This window comes from Schistocerca serialis, chromosome 4 (assembly GCF_023864345.2).
Source record: "Schistocerca serialis cubense isolate TAMUIC-IGC-003099 chromosome 4, iqSchSeri2.2, whole genome shotgun sequence".
Taxonomy (NCBI): domain Eukaryota; kingdom Metazoa; phylum Arthropoda; class Insecta; order Orthoptera; family Acrididae; genus Schistocerca; species Schistocerca serialis.
Window position 1 is genome coordinate 66025622 of NC_064641.1, and position 24037 is coordinate 66049658.

At 42.7% G+C, this 24037-nt stretch overlaps 1 protein-coding gene across 1 annotated transcript in view; it reads left to right on the plus strand.

Moving 5' to 3' along the window:
- LOC126474234 (uncharacterized) overlaps positions 1–24037 on the plus strand; it is a 70737-nt gene that overhangs the window by 11781 nt on the left and 34919 nt on the right. Inside the window, exons 3-4 of the mRNA XM_050101698.1 lie at positions 4498–5208; positions 15792–16859. Coding sequence (XP_049957655.1) covers positions 4498–5208; positions 15792–16859 — 1779 coding nt within the window. The remainder of the gene's footprint in view (positions 1–4497; positions 5209–15791; positions 16860–24037) is intronic.

The window sequence follows — 24037 nt, forward strand, 5'->3', positions numbered from 1 at the left end:
TCCCTCACTCTTTAGGGTGCTCCCCTCATGCATGGCAGTCCCTTGGTGGTCACCGGAAGTTGCTGAAGCAATTAAGGAGCTTTGGCGAGCTCTATAGCAGCATAAGCGGCACCCTTTCCTGGAGCACCTCATAGCCTTTAAACGGCTCCGTGCACACGTTCGCCAACTTATCAAACGACGAAAACAGGAGTGTTGGGAGGTATATGTCTCGATCATTGGGTGCCAAACCTCACCTTCCCTAGTCTGGGCAAAGATCAAACGTCTTTTCGGGTACCAAACCCCAACAGGTGTTCCTGATGTTACCATAAACAGCATGTTATCTACTAACACAAACGTGATTGCCGAGCACTTGGCTCGAGCCTCTGCGTCGGAGAATTACCCCCAGCCTTTCGCACTGCCAAATGGCGGCTGGAAGTTAAGTCCTCTCATTCACTACATGCAACAGTGAATCCTATAACGCCCCATTTACAGAGTTGGAGCTCTTCAGTACCCTTGCACATTGTCCCGACACAGCTCCTGGGCCTGGTGTGATGGCGTCTTTCCATCACAATGGCGGGAGAGCACCATCATTCTAGTGCTCAAACCCGGTAAAAACTAGTGGGATGTGGATAGCTATCGGCCCATCAGTCTCACCAACATTCTTTGTACGCTGCTTGAAAGTATGGTGTGTTAGCAGTTGGGGTGTGTCCTGGAGTCATGTGGCCTGGTGGCTCCCTGTCAGGGCGGCTTCCACCAGGGTCGCTCTACTACTGATAATATTGTGTCCATCGAGTCTGTCATCCAAACAGCTTTTTCCAGACTGCAACGCCTGATTCCTGTCTTTTTTGACTTATGTACAGCAGACGATACGACTTGGCGTCGTCATATCCTTGCCACATTGTACGAATGGGGTCTCTGGTGACCAATCCCGATTTTTATCCAAAGCTTCCTGTCAATCCGTACTTTCCATGTCCAAGTTGGTGACTCCCATAGTTCTATTCATACCCAGGAGAATGGAGTCCTGCAGGGCTCTGTATTGAGTGTCTAGCAGCAGCTATAGGGCCCTCCGTCTTACTTTCTCTGAATTCAGACGACTTCTGCATTTCATACTGCTTCTCCAGTACTGTTGTTGCTGAGCAGTGCCTCCAGGGAGCCATCCACAAGCGCAGTCATGGGCTTTATCCCACAGCTTCCAGTTTGCAGCTGCAAGGTCGTGTGTCATAAACTTATGTCAGCGTTGTACCATTCATCCGGAACCCGCACTTTACCTTAATGATTATTCACTCACTGTAGTGGAGAGATATCAATTCCTAGGACTGGTTTTTGACACTGGATTGACTTGGCTCCCTCATCTTTGTCAGCTGAAGCAGAAGTGTTGGCAGCACCTCAGTGCCTTCCATTGCCTGAGCAACACCAATTGGGGTGCAGGTCACTCTACGCTGCTGCAGCTCTACAGAGCCCTTGTCCAATCCCGAATTGAGTATGGGAGTGTGGTTTATGCTTCGGCAGCACCTTCAGCATTGCGTTTACTCGACCCTGTGCACCACTGTGGGGTTCGATTAGTGACAGGAGCTTTTAGGACGAGTCTGGTGACCAGCGTCCTGGTGGAGGCTGGTGTCCCTCCACTGCAGATCAGATGTGTGCAACTGCTCACCAGTTACACAGCACACATTCATAGTTCCCCTGAGCATCCGAATTACCGTCTCTCTTTCCCGTCCACGGAAGTCCATCTCCCCCCATCGGCGACCCAGATCAGGGCTAACGATTGCGGTTCACGTGCAGTCCCTTCTCTCCAAACTGGAGTCCTTCCCTTTACCACCTCCACTTGCGGTCCGTTCACATACACCTCCATGGTGTATGCCTCGGCCGCAGCTTCGTCTGGACATTTTGCCTGGCCCTATGGACTCTGTTAAGCCCGCCGCTCTCCTCTGTCACTTCCTCTCGATTCTTGACATGTTACGGGGCTCTTAAGTGGTTTACACTGACGGCCCAATGGCTGATGGTCACGTAGGCTTCCCATATGTTCATGGAGGACATATTGAGCAGCACTCCGTGCCAATTGGCTGCAATGTTTTCACTGCAGAGCTGGCGGCCATATCTCATGCTCTTGAGTACATCTGCTCATGCCCTGGCGAGTCATTTCTCCTGTGTACTGACTCATTGAGCAGCCTACAAGCTATCGACCAGTGCTACCCTCGCCACCCTCTGGTAACGTCCATTCAGGAGTCCACCTATGCCCTGGAACAGTCCCACTGTTCCGTGGTGTTTGTGTGCACCCCAGGACAAGTTGGAATCCCCGGCAACGAACTTGCCAACAGGCTGGCTAAACAGGCGACGCAGAAACCGCTTCTGGAGATAGGCATCTCCGAAGCTGACCTGCATTCTGTCTTAAACCACAGGGTTTTCTGGCTTTGGGAGACGGATTGGGCTAACAGCATGCACAACAAACTGTGTGTCGTTAAGGAGACTATGAATGTGTGGAAGTCTTCCAGGCAGGCCTCTTGCAGGGAATCAGTTGTCCTCTGCCGGCTCCTCATTTACCATACGTGGCTAACGCATGGTTACCTACTCCGTCGCGAGAACCCACCTCAGTGTCGCTGTGGCTCTCAAATGACAGTCGTCCACCTCTTGCTGGACTGCCAACTTTTAGCTGCTCTGCGGCAGACTTTGAACTTTCCTGGCGCCCTGCCTTCGGTGTTGGCTGACAGTGCCTCCACAGCAGCTTTAATTTTACGTTTTATCCGTGAGAGTGGGTTTTATACTTCTATGTAAGTTTTAGCGCATGTTCTTTGTCTCTCTGTGTCCTCCACCCTAGTGCTTTTAGGGTGGAGGTTTTAATGTGTTGCAGAGTGGCTGGCTTTCCCTTCTTATTCTAATGGTTGGCCAGCCACTGTAATCTGCTTTCATGTTTTACTCTCTTCTGTTTGTAGCGCCTCTGTTGTTTTCGTGTCCTCTTTTGTTACTTTTAGTGTTCGTTGCCTTCCCTTCGTTCTTGTGGCTTTTCCTTTCTTTCCATTTTGTGTTATGTTTCATCCGTTTTATTCTCACGGTTGCGGCATTGTTTTATTTGGAACAAGGGACCGATGACCTCGTAGTTTTGTCGCTTCTCCCACCTTTAAACCAACCAACCAACCAACCTTTCCTGCTCCATTTGCAAATGATGTGCGAAAATACAGGTAATCTGTGAACCTCTGTATGAGCTAGGAATGTTAACAGTGAAATTTCCCATGATTTACATCACCTCTCTTGTAGGATCTGCCACTGGCCGTTTGATGTGCGTCTTCCTAATGCTCTGCTGGTTAGGAAACAAACTGCTCACAGAATGTGGTGTCCTTCCTTTGATCTTCTGTATCAGTCCTATCTGGTTAAGAGTCACGCTGGTGAACAGTGCTCAAGAAACATTCAGACAACTGTTTTGAAAGCCATTTCTCACGTCCTTCTCCACTTGTTTCTCCCTGATTCTTTCCTCACTCCACCAATCAAAACTCAACTTTTTGCATTGCAGTCTGCCTCTCCAACTGTTGTATACTTCATTCTCCACCACTCCAGCTCACTCCGTCCTTTCACAATTTCCTTGCCTATGCTGTGTTTCCTCCCCCAGTGTCAAGAAACTTTATACCATTCCCTTGCTTTCTCTCCTTCCTAGCTGTTGACCTTCCCTCCACTCTCTACCACCTTGCTCCTCTCACCCACTCCACCTAAATACAACCCATCACCTCATTTCGGTTGCAGAAGTAGTATACTGTAGCAATGCTTGTATGTGTTTATGCATGTGATTTTGGTATTCAATTCTCTCTGGAGGAGGACATTATCTGAAAGCTCATCAATGTTTTCTGTCTTGTTTATGTTCTTGCCACTGTTCAGTGGTTCAGCTACATGGCAGTGCCTTCAGTTATTTGTGTTCCATATAGAACTTTCCAGTACTATCCAAGCTAATATTATAAATACAAAAATAACTCTCTCTGTTACATTTCACAACTAAACTGCTGACCAAAATCAAATCTAGATGAAATTTGCTATGGATGTACCTTGAACACCGAGGAAGAACATAGACTACTTCAGAAAGTTTAAAAAAGAAAGTCGACCCCTAAAAGGATGGAGTAGAGACTGTAACACTTTTTTTGCCTCAGTGAATGTAAACTATGTTAAAAAAATTATTAAATATGTTGCATAATGAACATGTTGTATGATGTATAGCTGCTTCAGTAGCACGTTGCATAGACGTGTGCTTTTGCCCGTGCCCCTTCACATGCAGTGCTCGGCAACGACACTGTGCGTGTCACTTTGTCATGAGTTGAGGGAGGAGTCACCCATCATAAACTATGCTTACTTGAACAGGCAGACATGTGAAGGTAGCTGATATTATTGCACATGCAATAGCTTACTTACTTGCTATAATTCATCATACCAAAATTACTGATACGCAAGTGCAGCTGTGGGGAACAGTTAGTGTTTTTATATATTTGTTTACTTATTATGGTCTGCAATGATTATTGATAATGTTTTTCTTCCTTTCAGGTTTGATACACTTCGGTGCATAAAAAATGATGGAGATCTGTTAACTCGTTTTCTGAGTGCAGTTATAAAGTTTTTAGAGACTTATCCAAATGAATGCTCTAATGCTGTCCTTGATGTCTTAGAATCTGCAATTTCTGACATTTTAAAATTGAAGGACACATTTCCACTGACCTCACATTTGCTGAACATTATCTGTGCGGTTGTACATACTGGTGAACCAGAATTGCTTGCTTCTAATAATGGTAACAGAGAAGCCAATGAGAGGAAATCGGAGGATAAGTTTTCTGATGGAAAAGAGGGCTTGCCAGATAAGCTGGTTAGACTAATGAAATGCCTGAATCTCTGTGATAAAAGTGTTATGTGGGAAAACTTGGGTAGTGCACCAAATTTTGCGAAGTACATAGGTGTAATATTAAAATGCATGAATATGAGGGGTAGTTCTGACAGTGTTCTAACTGATCTTCGGCAACAAACATTAAGGACGGTGTTCAGAATTTTTAGCAATGTGAAGCATATGGGTGTGAATCCTGTAAATAATGAGACACTCAGTGAGTGGGTGGAAATATTGTTGTCATTTGTGTTTGATAACGACGACGACATTCAGAAATCTGCAGTACATGGTTTGCATTCAATGTGGACGTGTTTTGCTGCTAGTGGCTGGACGAAGGATTTTATATGTTCTCCTGAACTGAAGAAACAAATAAAGTCAGAGTAAGTGAAACTGTCAAATTAGTCTGTCAGCATTTGGTTAAGTTATTTTCCTCCGTTTCTTTTATAACTACTTGGTAAATGGTAAGAACTGTTTTACTACATATATTGGTTGAAGAATATTGATGAATCTTACAGCTGATGAAGGTACTGTTGCTTTGCAGAAGTTGATTGTCAGTAAATAGAATGCCAGTGTGTTGTTTGTTCATTATAATGTATTTTAACACACATCTAATGTCTGAATAATTGATTGACACTCAATTTTGATTATTTGCAGAAAGTTGTTCTCAAGCTCATAATGAGTAAGTCAGTAGTGTTGGTGTTGCTGGAAACCTCTTCACATTCCAGATTGTCTAATAACAACAGTTGACACAATGCACCAACAGAACATTTGATGTTTTGGGATTAATTTTAACATTTTATTGTTAAGATTTATTGTATTGTATTGTTTTCAGCAGTTTGGAATGATTATAGGGATGATGCTTCTAATAGCTGAACAAGGAATTTATCACGTCTTGTCTAAAAATTGCCTTAGTGGTCACCTCATTGGTGCCACTGTCAATGAGGGTTAAGTTAATTTTTTGGGATCTAATAGTACAATTTGACCACTGACAAAATTTAAAATATTGCTATTAAAGATATAAACCAGGTAGTGCTGTCTGTCAGTTTATTCATAATTTGAAGAGTTCTGTGTCAGCACTCAATTACATTGGTGTAAGTGCAAATTTACCGTGAATGTTTTATTAGTTTATGCTTATTACTGTTCAACTGTTGGAAAAGTAAAGTGTTCTTAATGTGGTAGTCTAATTTTAAATATAAATAAATTAATGATAAACCAAAGATAATTCCACATATTCCAGATGGGAAATATTTTAGGCGAAGGTAGGTTCAGACGGAGATGATAGGATTCATTTATGGATCAGGTGACACAGGAACTGTAGGGGCAAGGCTTTGGGAAGTTTGTGGCTACATTTCCTGATAGTGCAGTGATAATTATGGGACACACCAGTTGCCAGCTATGCACTGGAAGGTTTGTCTGATTAAATTTGGGTCAAGCACAGAGTTTCATGTAATATTATACTAAACTACTTGGCAGTAATTGCGTTGAGCAGTTTCTTAAATAACTAACTCTAGCAACGTCTTAGGTTACCTGTTGACAAAAATACCACAGCTATTAGATTCAGTATATATATTGAAAGAAACCAATAGCCATGTGGTATCAGAGCTAATGATGTTAAAAGGAGGAGAGAGGAAAATATTACTGCCCAGTAAGTGTGACAAGAATAAAAATAATAATAATTACTCAAGCAGTGACCATAAACATTTCTCTGGAAGTATCAGTGAATGATTTTCAAGAATATTATACATTTTCACTTCTGTCTGCACCAAGCAAGATTTTGGGGAATGGGAAAGGCAAGCTGTGGTTCAGTTGAGCTATTAGAAACGTCCTGCAAAAGTAGAGAGCTTAATTTTAGTTGTTAATGAAGCCTTAGAAGTGATATATTGTAACACACAAAGCTGCCATTTAATGTATTTTTAATTGTAAGGCAAGTTTCAGTCGGAAACAGTTTACACACACACACACACACACACACACACACACACCCACCTTGCCCCTACGTGGTGCCAGCTAGACTAACAGTGCCAAAAATATGGGTGGACTGGTTGTGATGGAGGTAGTGTTAGGTGGGATGGATATGGGGAGAAGAGGCAGGGAGGATGACTGAGGGTGGGTGGCTAGCATCTCCAAGGGAGGCAGGCAGTTTACTGGTTAGGAATACAGAAGGGAGGAGGGGCAGGTATATGGGATGGCATGATTGTTGTGGCCGGTGGGAAGTGGCACACACTAAAGGTGACGTGGGAATATGATTTGGTAGCGGGTGACAGGACAGAGGAAGGGGAAACTGGTGGGCAGAGGGTGCTGGTGCAGTGGGTTACCCAAGATTGAGGCTAGGATGATAATGGGAGCAGAGCAGTTGTAACTCCCATCTGCTTAGTTCACAGAAGCTGGTGGTGGAGGGAAGGATCCAGATTGCTCCAGGTGTGAAGCAGCAATTGAAATTGAGCATGTTGTGCTCAGCTGCATGTTGTTCCACCGGGTGGTCATCTTTATTCTCGGCAGCAGTTTGGCAGTTGTCAATTATCCTAGTGGACAGCTGGTTGGTATTCATACCATCATAAAGACATATAGTGTTTGCAGCAGAGTTGGTGTATGATTTGGCTGCTTTTGCAGTTGGCCCAGTCTTTGATGGGATGGGATAAGCCTGTGACAGGGCTGGAGTAGGAAGTGCTGGTTGGGTGGATTGGCCACTTCTTACATCTTCGTCTTGCACTGGGCTGTGGTCATTGTGGCAAGGAGTTTGAAATAGGAGTAGCATAGGAATAGACAAGGATTTTCTGTATTTTTGGTGGGTACAGAACACTACTTCAAGAGGAGTGGGAAGGATCTTCGGTAGAATATCCTTCATTTCAGGGCATAATGACAGATAATCAAAGGATACGGCACAGTTGTTCCTCAAAGAGTGATACTGGGTGACAAGGGGCACTTCTTTGTAGCTGATTCTTGGAGGTGGTAGCAGAATATTCGCTCTGCAAGATACTGTCAGTGTGCAATTCTCAGTACATACACATCATTTCCAAAATAGAACCCCTTGTACAACACCTGGAGAAGCATTCCAGACGTCACCTGTATAAATTATCTAACCTGTCGACATTCTACTCCCACCTTGAGGGATCACTATCCATCAACACCCATCTTTCTCCCAATGGTCCCCTTGTCAACCCCTTGTAGCACTCAGACCTTGCCTAGCTGAACCATTCAATTTACCACATCCTCAAAAAGCCCCTCCCAATGCCCCACAAAACCTAGAACCCAAGCAAATCCAAAACACTGTTGTTAATCTCTACACCAAAAACCTCAGCCCCACAGAAGTTTGTCCTGTCAGAGGGCCCAACCTTAAACCCTACCCCCAAATTTAACCATGTTGGAATTGTCAAAGATCTACTCTCCTTGGTGGATACACTTCTTGGCCACCGTTATATCCAACCAAAGCCCAACATTGAACCTTGTGTTTCCTAGTTCAGACAACCATCCAACTGTGCCACTCCCCTTTCCAGCAAACTATTCCCTAGTCCACTCCCAATAATTCCTTATCTCCAACGTGACCTCACCATCCTTCCCCAGGTCCTTTCTAAGAACACTAATCTTTCGACAAAAGAAAGACAACCATACAAAACCTGAAAACAGATCCAGACCCTAATTATCCTTCCTGGAGACTAAGGCTCCAGCACTGTTGTGATGAGTCAGAGTGACTACCTAGTGGAATGCCTCCAACTAACTTCTGACTCCTCCACCTACGAGCTCAGCCAGTGATCCCATCCTTGAAGTCCAACATAACCTCAAGTCCCTACTGAAATCCATAGGTCCTCCCCAGAACCTCTAACCTGAGTCCATCTTCCTCCTCACCCCAGCAACACCCCATAGATACACCCCCTCCCTACCCACCCCCACCCCTCAGTGGGCTCGCCACTCTTTGGTGGGTTCGTGCTTGGCTACCACACCACACACCTATTCCCATTTGGATCTAGGACATGTTCTGAGGCATCAAGGGATCACAAATTTAGCATTGGAGGGCAGCGTGGAGGGTAAAAATCGTAGAGGGAGACCAAGAGATGAATACACTAAGCAGATTCAGAAGGATGTAGGTTGCAGTAAGTATTGGGAGATGAATAAGCTTGCACTGGATAGAGTAGCATGGAGAGCTGCATCAAACCAGTCTCAGGACTGAAGACCACAACAACAACAACAACAACAACAACATCTATCCTTTTGTACTGCCCAGCTTGCCCATCGTCTTGAGTGGCTCGTTCTGACACCTACTCGAGCGATCATTTCTCGTGTGCTCTCTACCTGCTAACTCCTGCCCCTTCCACATGCATGCCCTTATGGCAACTTACTAAGGCTGACTAGCAGCTTTACTCCTCTCTGGCGACCTTTGCAGAACAAGATTTCCTCAGTTGTGATGACCAGGTGGACTCTCTCACAAACGTTATCCTTACTGCTGCAGAAGTTTCATTTCCTCGCACTTCCTCTTCACCACATCGTGTCCCAGTCCCTTGCTGGACTTCCCCCTGTGGCTCTGGGTATTAGAATAGGGCCGTCGTCTGTCGTAAGAGGTGACTAAAAGGAGTTTCACACGTTTCGGCCTTTATGTGATGGTCCACTTTAGGGTTTGACATCCATTCTTCAAAATTTTCCTGAAGAGCGAGCCAATTGGGGAAGGGCGCCTGACATGGTGCTTTGTGTCCATAGGGCATTGAGATTTTTAGCCCATTTTCTCGTCGTCACATTTCAGTCCCACACATTCTCCATCTCTTGGGTGAGGATACCTTCCTGGGCCCAACTGTTAAGCTTTACATCTGCTATCTGGATTGCCCTCCAGGAAACCTGGTTCCCGGCAATGCGGACCCCTGCTCTCCGTGGCTATAAGGGATATTACAGGAACCGTAGTGACTATAATCGAATGTCAGCGGGAGTTTACGTTTGTGTCCTAAACCCAGTCTGTAGTGACACAGTGCCTCTTCAAACCCATTTGAAACTGTGGTTGTCAGAATAAGGACATGCAAGAAATAACTGTATGCAATGAACATCTTCCTCCAGATGGTGCAGTATCCCTGAATGTATTTCACTGATGGATCAACTCCCTAAACCTTTCCTACTTCTGGGAGATTTTAATGCACATAACCCCTTGTGGGGTTGGTCACCGGAAGTTGCTGAAGCAATTAAGGAGCTTTAGTGAGCTCTATAGCAGCACAAGCAGAACCCTTCCCTGGAGCACCTCATAGCCTTTAAACGGCTCTGTGCACGCGTTTGCCAACTTATCAAACGACGAAAGCAGGAGTGTTGGGAGAGACATGTCTCGATCATTGGGTGCCATACATCACCTTCCCTAGTCTGGGCAAAGATCAAACGTCTTTTCGGGTACCAGACCCCAACAGGTTTTCGTGGTGTTACCATAAACGGCATGTTATGTACCAACACAAACGCGATTGCCAAGCACTTGACTCGAGCCTCTGCGTCGCAGAATTACCCCCAGACCATACTACGAGGTTATCGGTCCCTTGTTCCTAATAAGACAATTCCACAAGTGTGAGAATAAAACACAAGAGACATAAAACGAAAAACAGAAAGAAAGGAAAATCCACAAGAATGACGGAAAGGCAACAAACACTAAAAGGAATAAAAAAGGATAAGAAAACAACAGGGAGATGCTAGAAACAGAAGAGAGTAAAACAAGAAAGCAGATTACAGTGGCTGGCCGACCACGAGAATAAAAAGGAAAAGCCAGCCACTCTGCTACACATTAAAACCTCCACCCTAAAATCACTAGGGTGGAGGACACAGAGGGACAAAGGACATGCGCCTAAAACTTAGATCAAATGATAAAACCCACCCTCACAGATAAAATGTAAAGCTAAATCAGACAATGAGGTGTTGTCAGATAAAATGTGCAGCAACGGTCCGGTAACCCAAGATTTCGTCGCTGAGCAATCAAAGTGGGACAGTGCACCAGAATATGGGCCTTGATATCTTCAGAGGCCCAAAGTGATTTTAAGGTTGACACAGTACAAGAAAACTTGACTCCAAAATATGTTTTTACAACTTTGTTTTCATCCATTTTAAGTACGTACCACAGTTTTATCATTGTTTAAACAGATAGATCCCAGCAACAGAATGTCCTTGGTTGTTCTGCTGTTTTCCCTGATAGGGTTTTTACAGTGCATCTTCCAGAACAATTTAAAAATTATGATGCGGAATTATATGGCATTCTGATGGCACTGGAGAGGATTCAGACGTCACTGTTCAAGGTCTCTTTTCTGTTCAGACTCGCTTAGTGCACTGCAAGCACTTCACCAAGTGCATCCAGTAGACCAGCTGATTCAGCTTATCCATGACTCTTTGCAGCAGCTCCAACACTGTGGCAAGGTGGCGATCTTTTGCTGGATACCTGGCCACATCGGGATACAGGGAAACGAAATGGCTGACAAAGCCGCCAAGGAAGCATGTTGGGATGTTGCTGTGCATGAGTGTCCCATCCTGGTGCATGCCATCATCTCATTTTCTCACAGACGCATCATCCATCGATGGGAGACTGAATGGTTGCAGGTGACGGAAAACAAACTGGGTCACTCAAATCGACGACACAGGCATGGCAGACTTCATGTCGGCCTTATCGCTGGAAGGAGGTTCTGCTTACCATATCGCTGGAAGGAGGTTCTGCTTACCAGACTGCGCATTGTACATAGCCCATTAGCACATGGCTTCTTCCTCCAGCGGCAGGATCCACCACTCTGTGAAGTTTGTGACACACCACTTTTAGTTCAGCATGTTTTGGCAACGTGCCCTATATACTGATATTAGGGCAGCCCTCGGTCTCGTTGGAGATCTGCCCATATCTTCGCAGACACTAATTCCAGTGATAAAAGAGTGGTGAAAGTTTGTGAACTGTCGGGCCTCATCCCTAAATTGGTGGGGAAGGGAGGCAGACTTTAATACATTGTAAACTGCTTCATATGTGGGGACAGCCCTTCGTCCCCACCCATGAGATTGGTATGCTGATCTTTTGTCAGGGCAGTGATGACCTTGATGTTGAGTGCCACTCACCTCAAATCAACAACGACAACAACACTGGACCTCAATAGATGGAAAACTACCACAACTAATCATAATTCTTGTTAGGCTTGTGAGGTGAGGGTTTTTTTTTTTTAAAAAAAAAAAAAAAAAAAAGAAGGGAATTGCTATAATTGCTATGCACCATAGAGTTAAAGTATTCTCTCCATCTATCCCAAATATTTTTCTACCGTGGTACGAGATATGACTGTGAACTGGTTTCATGTTAAAGAATTTCATTTGACACACCATCAACCTGTTTGTTAAAAACATATGCGATATAAGCCGGAAGCAGGTCAAACTCATTCCTCTAAGATTAATTTCTAGTATGTCTTGCGCAAGTTGGCTGAATGACGGTTCATTTTTATTATTCCATTTAGAATTGTGTTTTCTTTTTTCTGGGTTAGTTTTGATATACAGATTCAGATACCCTGTATTTCTCCCAACCACCATTGCTTGTTTTTTAGTGACAGCATTTGCTCTGAAGCCTATATTTAGAAATTTTATTGTGAAGTGCAAGTGATAGTCCTAGATTGATATGTGACAAAGATTTGAACAACTGATATCATCTTGCTTACATAACTCCATTATTTGATAACCCCAAGTGTAATATTTTCTTAGTTTCAAGCTGCAGCAAAGTACTTGAATGTTGCTTAGTTGATAGTTGTATGGCAGTTTGGAAGGAATTCCACAACCAGATATCTCGCCCAAGTGTCTGTGTATATCTATGGATTATTCTACCATCATAAGTTATGCATTTGCTCGAGTCTGGTACTTTTAGTGCTGTTAGTTGGGCATAAGAGGTGGGACGACAATGTGTAATCTAAAATTAGATAATTCGTACAAACCTTGGGCATATTGATGGCATGTAAATGGTTTAACCATTTTGGCCAACAGATGGTACACTGGCTGTGTGTATGGTTTTTGATAGGCACCATACCGGAATCAGCCACATTGCACATAAAATGGATTTAACAATTTGATTGAATACCTGGAAGACCACCAGTCCTCAATCACACTGAGAAAACCTGTAATATCCCACCACATAGAATGTACTGTAAGATAATTTGAGAAGTACTTATGAAGTTGGTAGCTGGTACCGTGTTGGAAGCTTATCTGAGTTCTACTTCAACTTTGTATGGAGCTGTAATTCATCAGTCTTAGGCAGTAGCTACTTTCTTTATGATAGTGGTACGAAAAATAAGTCACTGTACAAAGCCATCAATCACAATGCTTACAAAAAGTTTTTTAATCATAAGTTTCACTCCTGCAAATGTGATGGTAACAAGAAGCATTGGAGATGCCTTTAACAACCCAAAGAATATCTTGAATGTGGTTCTAAGATTCTACTTCTGTGAAGGAACTTGCTCCACTTGTAACAGTAAGCTGTTATAGGATGCTGAAGCAACAGAGCTTTTCACATGACTAGAAAAAAGTACAAATTATTCCTGTTTTGCAGAAGGGTCATTGGATGGACATGTGTAACTACAAGCCTATATTTCTGATGTCAGTCTATTGTAGAATTGTTGAACACACATCATGCTTACATGTAAAGAATTTGTGAAGACTGCTTATCTCCTCTATAGGAGACAATATGGATTCTGCAAACAGTGGTCTCGTGCAAATGTTCGCACTGTTTGCCTGAGAGACCCAGAAAGCAGCAGATAGCAGTTTGATGCTATGTTGTTTGAATTCCAGAAAACATTAGATACACCTCCATAATTTCACCCAGTGAACAGTGTAAGAGAGTATGGAATATTTGACTTTGCGATCAGATGTAGGATTTCCTAGTAGATAGAACTCAAATGTCTTTTACTAGATGACAGAGACTTTTAGTGTACCCCAATGAGGCATTGCAGCACCATTTCTATTCATAATGTGTACAATGATATGGTGGATAAGGTCAGAAGCTCAGTGAAGCTGTTCATGGGTGATACTGTTGGATATAGCAAAGTCTCAGCGTTACAAAATTGGAGTAAGCAGGGAAAACTGCAGACAGTGGTCACACAGTTGCAAGACCAGGCAATGGACCATCTCCATAAAAAAAGTAACATCTTGCACATCAACATCCATTAGTGTTTTGTTGTATGATTTCTGCTCACTGCAAAAGTTTCATAATTTTAAAATATGTTGGACACACAAAATTAGTCGTAGTAAAGGCATATGTTATACAGGTCCATAGTGAAATGCAATTAATGCACGAGACAGGTCGCTTTGTTTGATTATTGAGTACTGCATGCCAATTGCAACCAGAACCAGGTATGATTCAATGAATAGCAGTGCATTTATCTGGAAGTGTGAAAGCATCACAGTGCAGGTCCAGTGGCATAGATTAACAGACAGTTTTTCCACTGTTTACATGTCGAGGGACCCATGCACTGTTGTTTGTGTACTGCTGCAACGTCACCACTAGCTGCCGAACCTTCTCTACTTGTGTGACTTCATAGTACTGTGCTAAACGTGACACTTCATCTAACAAAGTATCATCAAACTGTAAAGCCTTTAACAGAAATGGTGCATCAGGTGCTGTGCAGGTAATCGTCCCTCTTCATGACTTCTGCATAAGATTCTTTGGTGGTAGGTGTAAAAAAATTCGCATTTTAGACTTCACTTCAATACGCATGACTAATCTACCAAAAACCAGGGAAGGTGAATGTGATACGTCACAGAGTCTCTGAGGCTGCTTTTCACAGTAAAGCTACAAATTTCTGGTGTAGGAAGTATTAACATTAAACACAAATAGTGTTACTGTACATTTGACAATTTTGTCCAGATGACTTGGTTCTCCATCAGAACCATTCTACCGCTGGTGCTGTTCCCTCATACCCATCGTGGAAAGTTCTTATGTTTGGAAGTAATAGGAGGAAACACAAGTGACAATGAAAATTTCACTTAGACCTGGAGCTGTGGTTAGATAGTGTTAATGTTTTATATATTAGTATAAAAGTTCTCAGTTCAAACCCAGACGTGACACAGTGTTTCATTATTTCTGAATAGTTTTCACTTACTTTATTTCATGTCATTGCATTTTCATTGATTTCATCCCCTATTTACTCCATTTTCTAGTTTTAGTGAACTTAATTAAGTTGATATGAACCAGTAAGTGGTTTGTAGATAATGAGAATAATAGGCGAATGGAAAAAGAGAACATCTTTCTGTGGAAGAAAATCAGAACTAACAAAAGGACTGTTAGATCTGTTGCTTTTTTTGTCAATATTTTCTTCTTAACATCTAATGTACCTCTTCCTCAAAGTGTCTTGTATTTTTCTGTTGTACAACAAATGCTTTTCATGAAAGCCACCTTTGTGTTTTTCTGCACCTTTTTGCGATGTTGTTTCCATTTGAAACTACTTGTGTGCTCTGCACATTGTTCAGCGTCATTGCAACTTACTCAGCTTTCTGTTACTTTCTATTGCTTGTTTACTTTACATTCACCCTTATTGTTTTACTATGCCGATTGGCTCTTGAATTCTCTCAAAATGGTTTTTTAATCACTGAATCCTATAGCAGAAATATCACTCACTGTTGATGAGGATGTTAGTAACAAGTCTGTGGTTACTACCTTAGATGTGAATTTGCACAACATGGGTAGAACGTAAGATGTTAAGCTGCTTTTTATAATTTATGAGAAATAAGACTTGTTTCTGTACAGAGGAGGAAATCTCTCTCTCTCTCTCTCTCTCTCTCTCTCTCTCTCTCTCTCTCTCTCTCTCTGTGTGTGTGTGTGTGTGTGTGTGTGTGTGTGTGTGTGTGTGTGTGTGTGTGTGTTCCACTGAACAAGTAGTAAGATTCAAAAACATACTTTGATATGTTTGTTGATATAATATTTTTTTTTTTTTTACATGTCATTTTACAGAAATTTATTATGGAAATATTATAAATATCCTTAGTAATAAAATAATTTTTACTTTTTCAGTTACTGCCCTAAGCTAATAAAGCTTGTTGAATCTCCTGAGCGTGTGGAACCGAGCTGGGAAGTCGTATGGTGCCTCCTGGTGGACCTTCTGGCAAATCAATTGCTGTCAAACCAGAACAGTCAGTTGACAAACAGCATGCTTGCTGTGGAAGAAAGAGCATTTAAACGCAGTGACAGAGCTCCAGCTTTCAAATGTTGGAAGTACCTAATTGAAAAGTTGTGTGCTTCAAATGGTCAAGATATTAAGAAGCACCTGAAACTTTTACTACAGCCACTAGTTATTAGCAACACCAAAAATGAACAGTTGATTCGTTTGAAACATGAGGTTTTTTGGTTCTTTGTTTGCTGCGCAGCACCTTTGTGTGATGACTGCAGTGTAGTTCTTAATGCATTTCTCAGATTCAACTTTGGAATACCTGATCAGACTGATCTGAGTCATTTCAATCTTTCTGTTAGCAACAGCTCTGTTGCTGGCAATGGAAAACATGCATTTTCTGGCCTGAAGAGAAACTTCCACATTTTTCGATCTGGTTGCATTGATAGATTAGCACAAGTTTTGTGTCCTACTGCACCAGAGAGCAGAGATGATTTTCAGTTTGAATCACCAAAATTGTCTGTCGCTGTAATTAAATCACCAGCACAGTTTCTGCGGCTTCACCCACTGATCCTCTATTGTGCATGTTCTGCAGTGTTGATTGTGGCATACCGGAAAAACAAAGAAGCACAGGAAGTGCTGAATGTTGTGTGGGAGTCATTAGTTTACCATATGAAATCTCTCATCACATCAGAGAATTCTCAAAAAACGAAAGTAACAGAAGTGACTAGAGAGTTTTTATGCTTCTTGCGCAGCATGAGCAGGCAGTGTAGTGACGACAGTTTCTCATCCTTACTACTGTCACCAGTGTTTGAAAATGTGATCTGTGGAAGGAATTGTTTTCCTCCTGCCTTCCTTTCATCTAGATTATGGCACATGAAAATGGCTGATGATATGTTACCAACACCTGCAGCAGTGCTTGTGGAATGTCTTCTCACACCTCCTGTTGTACCACAAGATGATCAGAGTGACAGGTAAGTGATCAATTTAAATGTGCCTCTAAATGTTTAATCAGTAACATATTTCAGTTTTGGCTGTAATGGTGCTAAATGTTACTGGCTTAAGTAAAATAATGTTTTAATAACTTGAATACAATGTATTAATGTTCCACAATAATATTTATTAGTTCGTTGTGAACTGGCTTTTGGCTTCTTAGGCAGTTGTCAGATAACTTAATGTTGAACAGGTAGTCCACATGACCTCAGCAAGAATTCATGGTTGCACAAAGAACGCTGTACAAAGGTATGTGACATTTTATGACTGTATTGACACAAAACATGAGCATGATGTAATATCTAAAGTGACACTGAACAGATAAATCTTATGGGCTGTTTGAGACTTTCCCGATATAGTAACTGCTTCATTGGTTCACGAGCTAACTCGCTAGAAAAGTGCAGGCCCCGAGCGATGGGGCTATGTCATCATCATAGACGAATCATAGATCACAGCGATATCCTGTGCCCCTGTTAGAGAAATGGGCCACGGTTTTTGCATTCGCAATGCAGGAAAAGTGCGGCTGCAAATAGTAGCCCAGGGATCGTACATGTATTGTTGTCACCCATTTCAACTGTGGCACTTTGCTTCTCCATCTGTGTCGACTTGTATTTGTTCATCTGTGGCCGACGGTGCCTTAGTATCGCCAATGCCAGTTCCCATGCCTTCCTGAGCTCATATCGCCTGTATCTACTGATCAGGTTGTTAATTAAATGAATTTTGGCTGCTTCTGTAACGATGGAGTCCCAGTACGTGGAAGTGCATGAAAGGATCTATGTCTCTCTGTAATTTATGCTGTGTCCTGTGTCAAGACGGTGTTCAGTCACAGCAGACTTTTCTAGCTGACACAATCTGGTCTGACTTTGTATGTTCAGGACTTTTATCCTTAACAGTGCAACACTTCTGGCCAGTGTATGATTCCCCACATTGGCAAGGGATTTTATATATCCCTGGTCTCCTAAGACCTACGTTACTTTAACAGAACCCAGCATAGTTTACACTTGTGCTGGGGGGCAGAAGACACATTTTATTTGATGTTCTTTGAACAACCTACTAATCTTAAATGACATGTCATTAACCTTCACTAGAAAAACTATCCTAGTGGAGTTCTCCCTTTCTTCTGGTTGTTCTTGAGCTTTAGTGCATGCAGGTTTTAATGGATTACAAATCTGTTAATCAAAGTACCCGTTTTGTACAAACACAGAGCAAAGATTGCTAAGCTCTGCTGATAAGCTCCCTGCATCCGAGATAATTCTAGCCCTATGAACGAGAGTCCGTAACATGCTACTGTGTTGAGATGGGAGATGGCAGCTCGTTGATATCGGTCAGTGAGAGTTGATTTGCAAAACACACTGTGATTGAAGGAACCATCTTCTTTTCTGCGGACCAAGACATCTAGGACTGGGAGGTTTCCGTTTTTCACCACTTCAGTGGTGAAGCAAATGCTGGGATGGAGGGAGTTACGGTGTTTCAGAAATGCAGGAAGCATTGGTGCTCCATGTGCCCAAATTACGTTAGTGTCGTCCACATATCTTCAGAAACATTTAGGTTTCAACAACAGTGACTGAAGTGCTTTTTCCTCCAAGTCTTCCATAAAAAGGTTAGCTACTATGGAGACAAAAGGCTACACATAGCAACGCCGTCAATCTGCTCAAAATATTGTTCATTAAATAAAAAGTAAGTTGAGGTAGGCACGTTGTTGAACAGATGTAAGATGTCCTTCTCCAACTTAGTTTCTGTAATTTATGATTAATTTGCCAAAGGTACTCATGTGAACAAAGAGATCACATTGAATCGAAACGCAAAGTCTTCAGTCATTGTATAACATCTTCTGAGTTTCAAATATGGTATTCACATTTTCCCACCAGTGGGCATAGAAGAGAAGTGAGATGTTCTGCTAACTAGCATGTTGGGGCTCCCATATTGCTCACGATGGGGCGAAGAGGATCCCCTTCCTTATGGATCGTAGGCAGCACATAAAGCAGTGGTGAAACTGATGCTTGTACTCTCGAGCTCTTTTTAAGATGTTCAGGTAACTGGCTGGATTTGAGCAGTACGGTTGTCTTCTGTCATACTGTGTCAGTTGGATTCTTATGGAGATAGCAGTACGCTGAGTCATGTAGTAAATACATCATTTTGCCGAAATAAGATGTTGCAGGCAAAACAGCAGTATCGTTTCCCTTGTTAGCAGGTAAAATTCACTATTTCTGTGTCTTCTCTTAAGGAATGGAGAGCTTTCCTTTCTGCTTTGGTGTGGACATCCTGGTTATGGGCCTGCAAGCCTCTTGTCTTATTTCTTCAGCAGTCTCACTTGAAAATTTAGTCCTTTTTCCAACACTGATATCACAGCATGACTCAGTTGTTTATCTGTGAAATTAAACACAGTACATATACGTGGTTTACATTCTGGCGATGATTGGCATGTAAGGTGATGGAGCGTGGAAGTTCGTTGTGCCATGGCCTGCTGTCACGTCCAGTCTGAAAGCGACCACATAGCAGGCCATGGCGTATCAAACTTCCAAGTTCCATCGCCTTACACACTATTCATCACAAGACCGTTAATCATGCAGACATACTGTGTTTAATTTCACAGATAAACTACCGAGTGACACTGGGATATCGGTGTTGGAAAAGGGACTAAATTTTACACCCACTCCAAAGACCTTGCCTATCAAGGATTTTATCAGTGCCACTGAGCAAGGTGTCTTGAAACTTCAGAGTGAGACTGAAGGCGAGAGCTTGCAGGCTCATAACCAGAATGTTCGCACCGAAACAGAATGTCAGCACTGAAGAAAGGAAAGCTCTCCAGTTCTTAAGAGAAGACACAGAAATAGTGATTTGTACCTGCTGACAAAGGAAATGCTACTATTCTTTCGCCCGCAACATCTTATTTTGGCAAGAATATGGGTTTACTGCAGTACTCAGCATATCACCATCTCCATAAGGATCCAACTGACGCAGTACAATGGGAGGCATCCGTTCTCCTAAAATCCGGCCAGTTTCCTGAACATCTTAAAAAGAGCTTAAGAGTACAAGTGTCAGTTCCACCACTGCTTTATGGGCTGCCTAAGATCCGTTAGGAAGAGGATCCACTTCATCCCTTCGTGAGCGATTTAGGAGCCCCAACATAATACATAATAAAACATCTCGCTTCACTTCTAAGCCCACAAGTTGGAAAAGGTGAACATAACATTCAAAACGTAGATGATATCAATATAATGGAAGGAAACATTCCACGTGGGAAAAATTATATATAAAAACAAAGATGAGGTGACTTACCGAACAAAAGCGCTGGCAGGTCGATAGACACACAAACAAACACAAACACACACACAAAATTCAAGCTTTCGCAACAAACTGTTGCCTCATCAGGAAAGAGGGAAGGAGAGGGGAAGACGAAAGGAAGTGGGTTTTAAGGGAGAGGGTAAGGAGTCATTCCAATCCCGGGAGCGGAAAGACTTACCTTAGGGGGAAAAAAGGACAGGTATACACTCGCACACACGCACATATCCATCCACACATACAGACACAAGCAGACATATTTAAATATGTCTGCTTGTGTCTGTATGTGTGGATGGATATGTGCGTGTGTGCGAGTGTATACCTGTCCTTTTTTCCCCCTAAGGTAAGTCTTTCCGCTCCCGGGATTGGAATGACTCCTTACCCTCTCCCTTAAAACCCACTTCCTTTCGTCTTCCCCTCTCCTTCCCTCTTTCCTGATGAGGCAACAGTTTGTTGCGAAAGCTTGAATTTTGTGTGTGTGTTTGTGTTTGTTTGTTTGTGTGTCTATCGACCTGCCAGCGCTTTTGTTCGGTAAGTCACCTCATCTTTGTTTTTATATATAAAACGTAGATGATGTTATACAACAACTGAACACTTTGTACCTCGAATCACCTGATGTATTAGTGAGTTTTGATGTGGTCTTTTTGTTCACACGAGTACCTTTGGTGGATTCATTACAATGTACAGGAACTAAGTTGGAGGAGGACATTTTATATTTATTCAAACCTGTACTTACCTATACTTCATTTTTATTTAATGAACAGTATTTTGAGCAGACTGATGATGTTGCCATGGGAGCTCTTTGTCTCCCATAGTAGCTAACCTTTTCATGGAAGACTTCGGGGAAAAAGCAGTGTTGATACCTAAGTGTTTCTGGAGATATGTGGACAACACTTTTGTAGTTTGGTCACATGGAGCAACAACGCTTGGTGCATTTCTGGAACACCTTAACTCCCTCCTACCCAGCGTTTGCTTCACCATGGAAATGGAGACTTCCCGTTCCTTGATGTCTTGGTTCACAGGAAAGAAGATGGTTCCTTCGATCACAGTGCATTTTGCAAATCGATTCTCACTTATCTATATTTCCGAGCTGCGAGCTGCCATCACCAATCTCAATTCAGTGGCGTGTTATGGACTCTCGTCCATAGGACTAGAATTATCTCAGATGCAGAGGGCTTACCAGCAGCGTTTGGTCATCTTTGCTCTATGTTTGTACAAAACGGGTACTCTGATTATAGATCCATAATTCTTTTAAATCTCCATGCACTAAAGCTCAAGAACAGCCAATAGAAGTGGAGAACTCCTCTAGGACAGTTTTTCTACCATATGTTGGTGGCGTGACATTTAAGATTAGCAGGCTGTTCAAAAAACATCAAATGAAAATGTCTTCTGCCCTCCAGTGCAAGTGCAATCTATGTTGGGTTATTTTAATGTCAACCTAGGTCTGAAAAGACCAGACTGGGTCAGCTAGAAAAGTCTGCTGTGACTGAACACTGCCTTGACACAGGACATAGCATGAACTACAGAAAGACAAAGATCCTTTCATCTGCTTCCACGTACTGGAACTCCATCATTAGAGAAGCAGTTGAAATTTGTGTAACTAATGACCTGATCAATAGACCCTTGCAATTTCAACTCAGCATGGCAGGGGAACTAGCATTGGCAGTACTAAGACACTGTCGGCCGCAGACAAGCAAATATGAGTCAACACAGACACAGAATCAAAGTCCCATACTTAAATTGGGTGCCGAAAGTATACTTGCGTGCGCTCTCTGGGCCACTATTTGCAGCCGCACTCTTCCCATGTCGCGAATGCGATGACTGTGGCCTGTTTCTCTGATGGGGCACTGGATGTCACCATGCTCTGTGATTTGTCTATGATGACATTGTAGCCCCACCCCTTGGGCATGCACTTTTCTATCGAATTAGCATATATATTGGCGAGTGATTGCGGCAACACGTCAGTAAGCATGTGAAGATGATGAGCAGCTGTCTTGTTGAAATATTGTGCAGCTTCCACAACATTATCCAATGCGGCACCCGTGAACCAGTGAAGCAAATTAATCTTACATTACAGTATATTCAAATATTAAAACTGTGAGTGTATAAAACAGAAAGTTCTACAAGTGAGTAATGGCACAGGCTGCTCTGCCATATGGACAAACTGGTGAATGTGATGAACAGACCAAATAAAGGGAGGGGAAAGATGTCTACGAAATGTTGGTGTGCAACAGTTATAACAAACTTATTATGTAATGGTGAGAGGAATAATAACTGGCTGTTAGTTTAAAATGAACTAATATTATTGTGGAACATTAACATGTTGTGTTCAAATTATCAATGTATCTATGTTCCTCCAAGAATTGACAGGATACTCCATAATAAAATAACGTTAAACATGAAAATTTTTAATATATGGAGTAATTACATAATTTTAATTTGAACAAGAACTTAACGATAATCATAATTGTTCCTGTTGGTTCAACACACTGTCATGTGAACAACTACTTTAGATATTGCATGTGACACAGCACAAAGACCAGTATAAATCCATATAAATAATGCGAGGGTCCATACGGAAGAAAAACCTTCTGTATTTATTCATGGAAACTACAGGAGGTACATAAATCACAACAGCACAGCTAAATAGAGCAATATTTCAAATACAGTGTGTCATTTTTCCACATTGTCACCACTTCTGTTATGCACTTTTGCCAATGCCGAACCAGAGCCTGCATGGCGCACTTGTAAAAATCTGAATCAGCTGAGGCTAAAACCGCTCCCCTATAGTCTTGCCAACAGCATCCGAGTCTCGAAAACATTCGCCACGTAGTCCACCTTTCAGAGACCCAAAGAGATGGAAGTCTGGAGACGCTAAATCGGGACCACACGGTGGATGTGGTAAGACTTCTATTTTGCAATGAGTTGGGTGGTTGCAAAACTGGTGTGGGATCTGGCATTATCATGTTGCTGGTGAAAGTTGGTCTCTTTCTCCGGCCTCACTCTGGAAATTCAAGTTTTCAGCTTAGTCAGTGTCATCTTTGCTGAATTGACAGTTTCTTAAGGCTCCAGGGCATCCAAAATAACCACACTGTGGCTATCCCAGAAGACACAGTTCACCATTTTGCCAGCAGACGGCTGTATCTTGGATCTCTTCTTCGGAGGAGAATTCACGTCACCATTCCATGGACTGTCTTTTTGGATTCCAGCTCATAGTGGTCACACCACGCCTCATCTCCGGTGACGATGCTGTTCAGAAAACTGTCACATTCAGCTTCATATTGGTCCAGCAGGTCCCAGCAAATTTCCATTTCATGAGTTTTTTTGTTCTTCTGTGGGCATACGCAGGACCTATCTCGCATAGAGTTTGTGATAACGAAGCTGTGCCAATGTTGTTTCCGAGACATTACAGCTGACAGTCAGTTTTGCACACAACTCTCTGGTTCTTATCCACCGAACAGAATGGATGAGTTGATCATGGCACGCTTCATTGCAAGGGGTGACAGCTGTGGAGGGTTGACTGGGTGTGGCTTGTCAGGCACACACTTTTCACCATCTTGAAAATGCCACACCCATCGCCTCACTTTGCTCACATCTATTTTATAGCCTCCATACACCTTTAGCAAGCATCGATGGATTTCAGTCGGTGCAATTTCTTGAGCACTGAGGCATTCAATCACACATTGCAGTTTTATATGTGCGTCCGTACCGGACTCCAGTCTTTAACTCTTCTGCTGGTGCCGGCCGAAGTGGCCGTGCGGTTCTAGGCGCTGCAGTCTGGAACAGCGAGACCGCTACGGTCGCAGGTTCGAATCCTGCCTCGGGCATGGATGTGTGTGATGTCCTTAGGTTAGTTAGGTTTAACTAGTTCTAAGTT